This window comes from Leptodactylus fuscus, chromosome 5 (genome assembly GCF_031893055.1).
Source record: "Leptodactylus fuscus isolate aLepFus1 chromosome 5, aLepFus1.hap2, whole genome shotgun sequence".
Lineage (NCBI taxonomy): Eukaryota > Metazoa > Chordata > Amphibia > Anura > Leptodactylidae > Leptodactylus > Leptodactylus fuscus.
Window position 1 is genome coordinate 202,822,548 of NC_134269.1, and position 12,602 is coordinate 202,835,149.

A 12,602-nucleotide genomic window follows, 5' to 3' on the forward strand; every position below is an offset into this window, starting at 1 on the left:
TGTCCGACTCTGTGTCCGGATTATAAAACCCGGTTTCGCGGCGGAGAGCGCAAAACGCTCACTGCCGCGCACGGCCGGACAGCTTTCTCACCCATTCAAATGAATGGGTGAGAAAGTCTCCTGAAGGCTTCCGTCTCCTGCATCTGTTTTATGCAGGAAACGGAAACCTGCAATAAGGACAGTGAACGCAGATGTGAACGAGCCCTTATATATGTATTCTAGGGAAAGGAGGGATTTACAACTTTTATTTTTTTAAAGCTTCTTTTTTCCCACTATTTTATGGGAGATTCTATACAATGATATTGCAGCTGGTCATAGACCCCCCCCCCCCTTCCCCTCCTAAAAAAAGAAATAATTTTTTTTTTTTTTTTGCTGACTCGAGTATAAGCCAAGGGGGGCTTTTTCAGTAAAAAAAAAAAACTGTGCTGAAAAATTCGGCTTATACTCGAGTATATACAGTAAGTCCTTTAAATGTGTTCTAGGGAAAGGGGGGGGTGATTTGAATTAATACTTTTTATTTAATTATTTAACCTTTTTTTTTTTTTTTTTCATTTATTAGCCCCCCTAGGGGTCTTGATGCTAATGCATTGCAAAAATATAGCAGTTCTATTGCAGGCTACATAGAGTCGCCTGCAATAGAATGTATTGAATGACAGGCCTGGGGGCCTTCGCAAGGCTCCTGATGTCATAATGATGGGAAGTTGAACCCAGAGCTTGTGTTGGTTGCGGCAATCCCTGGAAAAATGGCAACGCCCACGCACTGCTGGCAAAATGGCGTGGGCACCAATAACGAGCATTACCTTCTGGGTGTCTGCTGTATAAAACAGCAAACACCCGGCTGCCCCAGTTCCCGAGTGGCCACCAAGTTTAAACACCCAGACAAAAAAAACGATGGGGGGGGGGGGGGGAATGGGTTGGTAACCCGGCGGGCGGACATGGGCACAAGTGTGAATGCCTCCTAAGAGATTGCCAATGGATATGGTGAAGATTTAAGATTATTGATTTGTGGGGCCAGATATACTTTGTAGTTGTACCATTTTGGGGAATGTCTATTACTTTGATCACTTTTTGTTAAATTTTTTTTTATCAGAGGCAAAACGGCCAATAAACCCAAAAAACCGTCAGTTTGGCATTTTTTATTTTTTTAATTTCAGATTACAGCGGTTACTGTACGGGAAAAAATATTTATATAAGTTTGTGGCCTGGGTGTTTTCAAGCACAGGGATATCTAATGTGTATGTTTGACATATTAAGTTTTACCATTTATATGTATTCTAAGGAAGGGGGCGATTTAAACTTTTTCTTTTTTTGATTACATTAGACCCCCTCGGGCTCTTGATTCCATTCAGCCTATCCATATATAAAGTCCATTATCATACATTCCTGGGTTTGATTATTTTTTACAGAAGCAGCGCCACTCTTGTCCATGGGTTGAGTTTGGTATTACTCCGTCAGTTTTATTTATCAGATACACACCAGGTACATGGACAAGTGAAATACTGGCAGCGAGGTGGCATGAAGGGTAAACCCAAGGGTGATGACCAGTGGTAACAAAAAGGAGACTAGGAGGAACGTCATGAGACAGACACAAAGAAGGTCCAAGCAAGGACATAGCAATAGGGGTGGCGAGGTAGCAAGCATTACAGGGCTCTGAAACCTGAGGGGCCCAAAGGTCCATCTGCCACATACTAGATACCGTTATTCTAAATGGCACACACTATTTAGGGGCCCATTAGAGATTTAAGCTACGCCTTTGGGTCCAAGAGCTTACAGGTTGGAGTGGCCACTGTGTGTTACAAGGTGGAGGTAGGCAGACCTCGCTCCGTGCCATGTCAGTGAGAGGTCATACTAGGGACCCAGAGGGATATACCTGAGGTAAAGTTGCAAAGAGGAGAGTAGTCACATACGTTGGAGTGTAACATTTAGTTTATTGTGCCTTTTACTGTGTTTAAGCCTTTGTAGCCAAAAGTGCCTTTAAGTTAAAAAAAAAATAAATAAATCAGAACAAAAACCCTTTAAGACATTTTAATTTGGGGTCTTCATATCATCTACTGTGAGAAAGAAAATTGGAACATCTCACTGGGCCTAGCCTCATTACGTCCAAGCTCAATGAGTGTCTACATTAACTATATCCAGGTAAGGCCCTATTCACATCTGCGTCCGGGGAGTCCGCTTAGGTCCCCATCTGCATAAAATACAGTTACCTAAGGAAACCTGCAGACCCCATAGACTATAATGTGGTCCTTGTGGTTTCCGCGTGGAGAGAAAAGTGCTGCAAGCAATAGTCTATGGGGTCTGCGGGTTTTCTTAAGTAACTGCTTTTTTATGCAGATAGGTTTCCGTTTGCGGGATCCCCAAGCAGATTCCCAAAACAGAAACCCAAACAGGGCCTAACTGGAATGATGGCAGCCATATTTACTAAATGATTTGGTCCCGAGTCATATCACTTAAGAGGAACGATTCGTCTCCTTCCTTCTATACTTCAGATGTGGTCTCTTTTTGAAGCTTTTGCACCGACATGAATGCAGATTTGGTCCGGAATGTGGACTGGCTTTGGGGTCCACTTTATTGGAAGTGTCTGAGCTATTCGGAATTTGTGCAAAAAGCTACAAATTTTGGATTCTTTCTGAAAATTCTGCATTCGTTTCCCTGTTGAGAGCTATACCCTGCTTCGGTTTGAGCCCCAGATTGTGCCGGGAAATGCTCTTGGTCTATATATATGTCACATTTCTGCGTAGGGCTCCGTTTACTCAACCTCCACCACTAGAGATGAGAGAGTACTGTTCAGATCAGCCGATCCGAACAGCACGCACCATAGAAATGAATGGAGGCACCTGGTACTTCCGCTTTGACGCCGGCCGGCCGCTTAACCCCCCGCGTGCCGGCTAAGCCCATTAATTTCTATGCGAGCGTGCTGTTCGGATCGCCTGATCCGAACAGTACTCGCTCATCTCTATCCACCACCAAAAATGTCCGCCATCAGGCTAATACAAATACCAGAAAACCTGTACACCGTGTAGCGTGAGTTGGCGTCCAATAAATTCGGCTTGCCCATTTAATAATTTGAGCTTGTCTATATTGTGTATGAATAAAATCACTCGGAGGAAGCTTTATATGAAAAAACTGTTGTAATGAAAGTTTTCTCCTGTAGATGGCATAACACTAGTCTATACAAGACGTCTTGGAGACGCTCAACGGAAGGAAACCCACGGTAAAAAAAAAATCAAAGATCTCTCACTCTGCATTACAAGATGGCATGGCAATCTTCACGGTTTGGTATTGTGCTACTGACATTGTCCCATCGCAAATAGACACAGACCACAAGACAATTTTTGTAAGAAAACCAAAAATATATAAAATCAACGAGGTTACAAAAGGAAAAAAAATAAAATAATTCAGGCATTTGGTGACATTGCAGCAGTGCTGTAGTAAAAGATTTCACATATACAGACATATAGCCAAACATCCGTAGAGACCCCGGTCACGTATGAGCCTGGTACGTCTTCCAGCCTGCTGGAGGGACGTAAATCCAGGGAGTGTTAGGCACTAGGACAGCTCTGCCGCATCATGCAACGCATGGCTCCCCAAGAGGAGAATCTTAACAGTGTGAGACCATAGGTAAGAAATTGCTACACAACTTGTGCTACATGGCTATACAGTATATACAATAAGAGGTACGGTGGATTTCATTGTCTACATAACACAGGGGTTGCATAATAAATGTGATCCCTAATAAATAAACCGCACTATTCCTGAAACGCTGAAACTTGCACAGTGCATGGACTAACCGCCTACACCCCAACATGTGAACAAACATACCCAAAAATTCCCAGAGTCACCCGAAACAACAATAAATTATTGGCATTAAAATGACACATTGGGGTAGATTCACGCAGGCCACACATTGAAAGGAGAAAGAAAACTCAGCAAAATCCCTGGCACCTTTTATATGGAGATTTTTTCTTGCATTGTGTGGATGAAATTCTTTAAAGGGATTCTATCATTAAAATCAAATTTTTTCTCGATCACACGTAGGAATAGCCTTAAGAAAGACAATTTTTCTCCTACCTTAGATGTCTTCTCCGCGCCGCCATTCGGTAGAAATCCTAGTTTTCGCAAATGAGTTCTTTCGCAGCACTGGGGGCGTCCCCAATGCTGCGAGATAAATTTCCAGCGTTGCCTCAATCTTTTTCAGGAACGGCCTCTCAGCGCGTCTTCTTCCAGAGCTGGGTTTCAATCTTCTAGGCCTCGGGTAGAGTAGACTGCGCATGCCCGGGCCACATGAAAATAGCCTAGAAGATTGAAAACCAGCTCCAGAAGAAGACGCGCTGAGAGGCTGTTCCAGAAGAAGATGGAGGCGGTGCTGGAGAGTTTTCTCGCAGCATTGGGGACGCCTCCAGTGCTGCGAGAGAACTCAATTGCATATCGAGGGAAACCGGGATTTCTACCGAACGGCGGTGCGGAGAAGACATCTAAAGGTAGGAGAAGAATAGTCTTTCTTAAAGGGGCTCTATCAGCAAAATTATGCTGTTAGAGCCCCACATATGCGTTAATACCCTTTAAAAAGGCTATTCGGGCACCGCTAAAGTTATATTAAACAACCCCAATGTTTTTATAATAAAACCCAAAAAAAGAATATGTTAATCTTATCTATCGTGCATGGTGGGTGGGCATTCAGGGTCCGACGTCATCTTCAGCCACGCCTCCTCTTCCAGCGATGTCTTCGGTCCCCATCTTCCTCTGGCGCTTGCGAACTGCCATTGATAAAAAATGGTGCGGGTGCATGCGCAGTATTACTACTGCAGCTACTGCGCATGCACCCACGCCATTTTTTATCAATGGCAGTTTGCGAGCGCCGGAGGAAGACGGGACCCGAAGACATCGCTGGAAGAGGAGACGTGGCTGAAGATGACGTCGGACCCTGAATGCTCGCCCACTGTGCACGATAGATAAGTTTAACATATTCTTTTTTTAGAGTTTTATTTTAAAATGGGGGGCAGTTTAATATAACTTTAGCGGTGCCCGAATAGCCTCTTTAAAGGCTATTCACACACATGTGAGGCTCTATCAGCATCCTTCTACTGATAGAGCACCTTTAAGGCTATTCCTACATGTGATCGAGAAAAAAAAATGTGATTCTAATGATAGAATCCCTTTAAACACTTACAGACCCAACACCTTCATCACATCTCCAGCATCCTCTGTCTTTCAGCTCCGCCATAGGAGTATTGAATCGGTCCACACCAAAATGGAGGCTGAGATGGAGACAATATGGCCACTAGTATGCTGGAGCATAGAGAAGGAGTATTGTACTGATGCTGGGGTAGATATTCTGTAGGTATTGGCCTTGTAATACAACCATCAATAGGATTTCTTTCACATTTTTATCTATAGTAAGTTTTATATACCATTAGTTCTCCTTTAAGATGTGCCTGGAGGAAAGACATTGCATTGAGTAATCTACATATTCCTCTCTATAGGTTTATACATTTATATATATATATATATATATATATTTATACGTAAAAAAAAAAATACAATTTTCTTCAACAAAATAAAAACATATCTTAGAGGACAAAAGTAGAAAGAGAGGAGGACAGTCGACATTGTGGGATTTCCATCAGCCAGTCCTTCCTGAGAGGCCTGAACAGTCCTTTGGCCTATGGCAGCAAGGAAAGGAGTTATTGAAGACGGCGAAAAAACATGGAAAATATATATTCCTATACTTATAGGTCTTAATTTATACATAACAATAATATAGTTAACACATTTTCTTTAGCAGACGATTGAGGCACAATAGAGAGCACTGTGTCATAATGCCGCTCTGCAAGGAAAGTGTGGACCAATAATTGTGCAAAAAAAGTGTAAACTCATTCAGCTCTGCTGCCCCCTTCAGGGCTATAGGCGAGTTGGCTCATCGTCGCTGTCACTGCAATTGCCACAACAGTCCTGGAGAAATAAAGAAAAAGTAGATGTAGCTTTGGAGAGAACGGATATATGGTGTCAAATTTATGAAATTTCATAGGAAAATTTACATTTGAGAACATGTCATGGTTCGGTCCATTCCATTCGCTTATTCACATGAAATATGCAGAGAGAAAATGTCCTAAGAGCAGCACTTTGTGTTCGGCCGAAAAAACTGGTTCCCCTGTGGAGAGGCTGCAGGCGGACTTCAGCAGTCACCTTTAGGGTCAGTTCACACGTGAGCAAAGGGGAGGTTTTTGACAGCGGATTTTGATTTTGCTAGTGGAGAAAAGAAGCGACAAGCCCTTTCTTCAGGCGGAAGCCGCGGCGCGCTGGACCGCGGCTTCCGCCTAGCGGCAGTACCCTCCTATGTCAGCTCATTCATTTGAGTCGGCTACGGAGGGGAAAGCCGCGACCGCGATGGTCGTGGCAGGCGGGTTTTGACCAGAGAGAGACGCGTCTCTCTTTGTGTCAAAACCCGCGCGGCCCCCAACGTGTAAACTAGCCCTTAAAAACCCATTCAAATGAATGGGTTTTAAAGCAGACCGCCGGGTTTCCGTCCCCTGTCCAGTTTCTTGGGGCTGCCATTCTGTCGGAATGGCACAGGGCGGACACCGGGCGCAAGTGTGAATGCCCCCTTAAATGGGATTTCTAAGGCTATCAAAAAAAATATAGAATAAGTATCTAGATGCACACCAGGTGACGTCCCATACGAAATGCCACAAGTAGCTATTTTTCATGTTTTCATGCTGCCAGGACCTGCTATATAAGGGATTCCCAATGTGAAAGACCACTAAGACCATATATCTTTCCACTTTCATAAACAAAGCCCCCATTTCATTAACAATGCCCCTTTACGGGTGTAGTAATTTCATTTTTTTAGGAGATCTGCATATATGGGCCCGGACTGCAAAACAGACAGGAGTAAGACCTGTTTTGAGTTTTGTGCTACCATGAAAAACAGAAAAGAATGGGTCAGTGTGCCATTAGTAAAAAAAAACAAAAAAAAAACCCCCGGATACACTGACATACTTGGACAACCTTGACAAAGAACCCTGTATAGGTTGACATGAAGCTTTATTGGGACCATTTTAATAGAGTTTACATTATTTGCAATTGTTTTGCTATTTGTGATACTGCTCACCTACTTATATACTCATGATCTGCTGCCCAGCATGAGATACATGTTCCCCCAGAAACTTAGAAAAAAAAAGTCAGCACTCACATGACCAGATTCTGAGGCAGTAAAGGGGTGGAAGCAGAGTGATGGGGTACCGGGGAGAGGAACACTGCTTATTTAGTCATTTTATAACATATTCAGCAGTTTTCTAAAGGAAATATTTTGTCCAGTCAACCCATTGAAACTGTATTTAGATTTTTCCAGGTAAGCAGCCAATCAATGTTGCTCTAAGGCTGAGTTCACACGGGGGAATTTTGGTCACGATTTTGAGGCCGAATCCGCCTCAAAACCCTCACCCAAAAAAACAGTTCCCATTGAAATCAATGGGAGCCAGTTAGTTCTTTTTTTCCAGGGACCGTTTGTTCTGGATCCTGGAAAAAAGAAGCGACATGCTCATTCTTCAGGCGGATTCGGCTCGCGACACTCCATCCTCCTGACTAGGCCCATTCATTTGGGCCTAATCCATCACAGCTATCCGTATTTTGGACTGGAACCTGACGCGGCCTCCACATCAAATTCTGGTCCAAAATACCCCATTTGAACCCGGCCTAACACTATTTTATAAGTTTCATAAAGGTGACTGGCAATAACAGAAACAGTGTAGCATCTCATCTACTCTGCTTCTGTAGCCTCCATTCACCTCTATGAGATTTACAGAAACGGCATTGGGCAGCAGGGTTTCCCTGTTTCTCAAAGGGGGGCGATCACACTTGCACAGTGTCCACCCTGAGTGACAAAGGCGGACACGGGCCCCTAACTTCGGCGCTGGTGGCTGAGAGTCCCATATTGACAGTCATTTGCACAGACGGTATTAACCCTTTAAGTTATATACTATAGCAACCAATGATACCATGCTCCACCCCCTTGTTTCCTTAATACCTGTCTGCTGAAGAATCGCTGTAGCAGCCCCTTTTTTGGTTGCGGAGAAGGAAGACCCCTCCAGTCCAGATCTGGTGGGACCGATCCATCCATAGGAATGTTACTTAGTTCTCTAAAGCAGTCTGTCTCAATCATCTACAACATAGGATACAGAAACGTGAATGCAGATGGGTTTTTCTTCTTAACATTGACTTGCTCACATTGCTTACAACCTACCTCATTCTGCCAGGGTATAGGCACACATCCTGTGGCAAACTTGTAATAGAAGTCGCTATCCGTCTGCTCGAGCTCTACGCCTTTTACGGTTGAGAATTGCTCGATGTCCAGAACATCTTTACAGTAGATTGCCTGAGGCTAAAAGAGAACAGAAATCTTATAGTCCCAAATAACTCAATACATGTGATTGCAACATGTAAGACGTGTTTGGCCCTTTAGTGAACCTTCACTAATATCTTAGGAAATTGCATTTACAGAAAATACCAAATACATAATTACTGAGTGAATGACTTCCTTTGTGACCAGGCAAGAAAGGAAACACAGGCAAGTCATATTTAGGTTTCCCATGCCGCGGACAGGCAGAAGACGCACATGGGCGGTGGTCACTTTGCAAACCTATTCAAGTGAATGGGTTTGAAAACTGACCACCGGGTTTCCATCCCCAGTCCAGTTTCTCGGGGCAGAAGACGGAAACCTGCAAAGTGGAGACCGGGCGCTGGTGTGAACCCGCCCTAAAGAGGGTCAGTTACAGAGGTTAATTTGTGCCCTACAGCATCGTTGAGGGATTATTATTATTATTATTTTTTTTTTTTTTTTTTTTTTTTTTTTTTTTTAGACACTTTGGGCCAATGCTGGTGGCCTTAGAACACAGCAATGATGCCCCAGGGGCACAAGGACCTCAACAGTCATCAACAACCTTTATAGTTTCCATACTGGTTCCACATTAGGCCCGGTTCCCACTACTGTTTGGATTCCGTTATGAAGGTGTCTGTTAAAAAAAAAAAAACCCAAAAAATGGACTCCTATCATAACAGACATTAACGGACACTAACTGATGTTAATGCATCGCTTTTAATGCATTTAATGGACTCATTAGCGCCAGTTAGAGTCCGTTTTGTATACTGCCTGTTTTGGTATTGTGATCATTAGGGTTGAGCCAATCTTGAGATTTCAGGATCATTTTTAAAATCAGATTTTTAATCATTTTCTAGCCAATCGCGTTCGTGAAATTTACTCGATCGCCAATCGAGATCCGATCTTTCCCGATCCTGATCGCTCAACCCTAATGTTAGCTTTTCCCACAATGATTGGCCAGTAGCTAAACATTGTGGGAAATAATCTCAGACCTCGATCCCACCGGAAAAAAATCAGGATCGGAATTCCAATCGCGATTTTGAAATTTACTCGATCGCCGATCGGGATCCGATCTTTCCCGATCGCCGATCGCTGAACCGTAATGTTAGCTTTTCCCATAATGATTGGCCAGTAGCCAAGCATTGTGGGAAATAATCTCTGTCCTTGATCCCGCCGGAAAAGATCGGGATCGGAATTCCAATCGCTGATCGCAATCCAATCTTTCCCGATCCTGATTGCTCAACTCTAGTGAGCATGTTCAGAAAAAAACGGACACAAAATAACGGACAGTAAGTGATGGCTGCCAGTTACTGTCCATTATAAGTCCGTCACCCATTGACTTCAATCTTAAAAAATAACGGACGCCGGACGGATTGGGTATATACTGTATCACTGAAATTTCCCCATTGTGGTACTATTAAAGGAATATCTTATCTTATATAACACGCACAAGATAAAATTCCACTGAAATCATTGGAAATTTTAGCAGATTTGTGACGGTTTAGCTAGTTTCCATTGCTAAAATCTTACGATGGTCAACAACAGTAGTGTGACTGCCCCCATAGAAGGACGATCTTACATCTGGTTTGAATGGCGGTTCTAGAATCCCGGCTTCAAGTCTCTTGAAATTTATATGCTTGAAGAGTTCATGCTCCTTCACCTCTTGAGCACCTCTCCCACGACACCCTAATCGTTGTTCTGGGTCTTTACATAGTAACTGTGGAAAACAAGAGGAAAAGACAGAACATTATTTCAGTAGAATACGTATATGGTCTATGGCTTTGATACTGAACAGCCGTCATCAAAGCGTTAAATGCAGTCACTTTAAAGGAAGACGTCTCGTGAACACAGCCCCTGTTCATGTGCCCTATTGGAATTTGGACAATATAAAAGGGCCCTCTGTTCTTGTATTACCAGGATCTGAAGAGTCAATATATAATACTAGATGAGAAAATGCCTGACTGGTCATAGCTTGTCCTGGCGACGTCAGCTGATGGCCCCAGGGCCGCATTCTGAAAGGTGTTGTCTCCGATAATTAAATATTGGGCTCCATCGTAACTGAATTACTTTCCGCATGATTCATATAACAGAGGAATATCCATGCTGAAGAAGACCGAGAGGGAAGGGATGCTACTATGGCTGTAGAAAGCAATACAGCATGGAAAGACTTCTTCATACATAACATGCAATTTATCAAATGGGAAGAGGAACGGTTAAGCTGGATGCACACCAATGCTGCGTTTCTCACGACGAGCAAACGTACGTATTTGTTTTTATGGTCCCCTATACACTCCTATGTACTATCATCCTATACCAGTTTGTTTTTTGGATCGTATTCACTAAGGCAATGAATGGGGCTGTTGAGGCTCGGGCAGCACACGGATATCATCCATTTACCGTCTGTGCCGTTCAGCCATGGAACGGCCAGCACTCTCTAGAGAAGGGTCAGTCATAGGGAATAGTCATAGGGCGAGTTCACACCTGCACCCGGTCTCCGCTTTGTGGGTTTCCGTCTTCAGCCCGAGAAACTGGACAGGAAACAGAAACCCGGCAGTCCGTGTCCGCCCGTGAGCGTCTTCTGGTCTCCGCGGCAAAACCGTTTTGTTTTTTATTTTTAACCGGACACAAAGTCCTGCATGTCTGTGTCCAGTTAATAAAACCGGTTTTGCCGCGGAGAGACAGAAGACGCTCCCAGGCGGACACTTTGCAAACCCATTCAAGTGAATGGACAGGAGACGGAAACCGGCAGTCAGTTTTCAAATCCAGTTTCTTGACGGAAACCTGCAAAGCGGAGACCGAGCCCATAGAAGGATATTTCTTATTTCGAGGTACCAGGTACCATGAAGGCATAAGACGGCTGTAGAAAATCGAGGAACCAGTGGTTAAGCCTACCGACTCCACAGCCCTAAATGTGACCATTGAAAATGACATTCTAAGGATAAGTCATCAATATGTAAGTTACAGAAAACCCTGTTGTTTTCCCAGTCTGTGCCCCAGTGCTGGAGATATTGAGGTTGTTAATTTCGGTACCGATATCTCCCCACTGTCAGAAGGACGTTCCTCACAGCTTAGCATCATTGCCCCGCATCTTCCCGTCCCCCCCAAAAAATTAACAGCACTGATATCTCCACCACCTCGGCACATCCCAGTAAAGCCCACTGAATTCAGCACTGTCGTCTTTCTAGCAGTAAATAAAACCGCACTTCCATGAGGACATAAAAGGTCCTCCTTAAGGCCTCACATTGCGGAAAAGCTGCTTTTTTTTGTTGTTGCTGATTTTACTACAGTTTTTTGAGCCAAGGCCAGGAGTGGATATATCGACAGACAAAAGTATAGGCGCTCTCTATATAATTTCGCATTCCTTTTCAAGCCACTTGACTTTGACTCGAAAACCTACACCAAAACCTGCATAGAAAAAAAGCAGCTTTTGCATTATGCAGGGCCTTGGCCTAAGCCAGGGCCACACTTGGTGTAAATCGCAGCGAATCCCATTCACACGTTGCAGAGAATACCTGCAGCGGAAATGTTGCAATTTCCAAAAACGTTGTGATTGGAAATCGCAGCATGTGAATTATACCTACAGAACCTCTGGCGATTTCCCTATAGGTATAATCGAAGCAGAAAGTCCACCGAAGAAAACTCTGTGAAAACTCTGTGAAAAGCGCTGCGGGAAAATCCGTGACGCGTTTGTCGCCTTTTCGCTGCGGCCTGCTACGTGGGACCTTAGTCTAAAGTGTTTTTTTTTAGGTTTAGAATATAGAGTGTCCTGTATGCTGCATCTTCTAAAAAAATTTTAACACTGTACATCCTTTATGTAGTAGTGACTGTACAGAGTCCTGCAACAGCTTTCCATAAAGACAGGGTGCAGTATAAACAATGAAGAGGAGGACGCAGCACTTGTATGAGTGGTACGGCCCCTTCTAAATGCTGATCACCATCGGGTGCCGAGAGCTGGGACCCCACCAATCTGATATCAAAGGTCTATCCTGAGAAAAGGTTTCATAGGTTTTCACTGGGGTGAAGCCTATGAAACCAGTAACACAGTTAGATAGGTCAGGCTCACCTGAATGTAATGCTCTTTTCCCTATGACTTTGTGTCCCTCTGTTGCAAGAATTTATTTCAGAATATGCAAATGGTAAAAGGTGTTACATTCGGGTGAGCCTGACCTATCTTACTCTGTTGCTGGTTTAATATGCTCCATCCTGGTGACAGACTCCCTTAAAGCTA

At 43.8% G+C, this 12,602-nt stretch overlaps 1 protein-coding gene across 1 annotated transcript in view; it reads right to left on the reverse strand.

Annotated features, from left to right (window-relative positions):
• Positions 1 to 4,933: 4,933 nt before the first annotated feature.
• GRK6 (G protein-coupled receptor kinase 6) overlaps positions 4,934 to 12,602 on the reverse strand; it is a 32,028-nt gene continuing 24,359 nt past the window's right edge. The window contains exons 14-17 of the mRNA XM_075274998.1: positions 9,954 to 10,091; positions 8,240 to 8,377; positions 8,024 to 8,158; positions 4,934 to 5,949 (exon numbers count right to left, since the gene is read on the reverse strand). Coding sequence (XP_075131099.1) covers positions 5,899 to 5,949; positions 8,024 to 8,158; positions 8,240 to 8,377; positions 9,954 to 10,091 — 462 coding nt within the window. The 3' untranslated portion in view covers positions 4,934 to 5,898. The remainder of the gene's footprint in view (positions 5,950 to 8,023; positions 8,159 to 8,239; positions 8,378 to 9,953; positions 10,092 to 12,602) is intronic.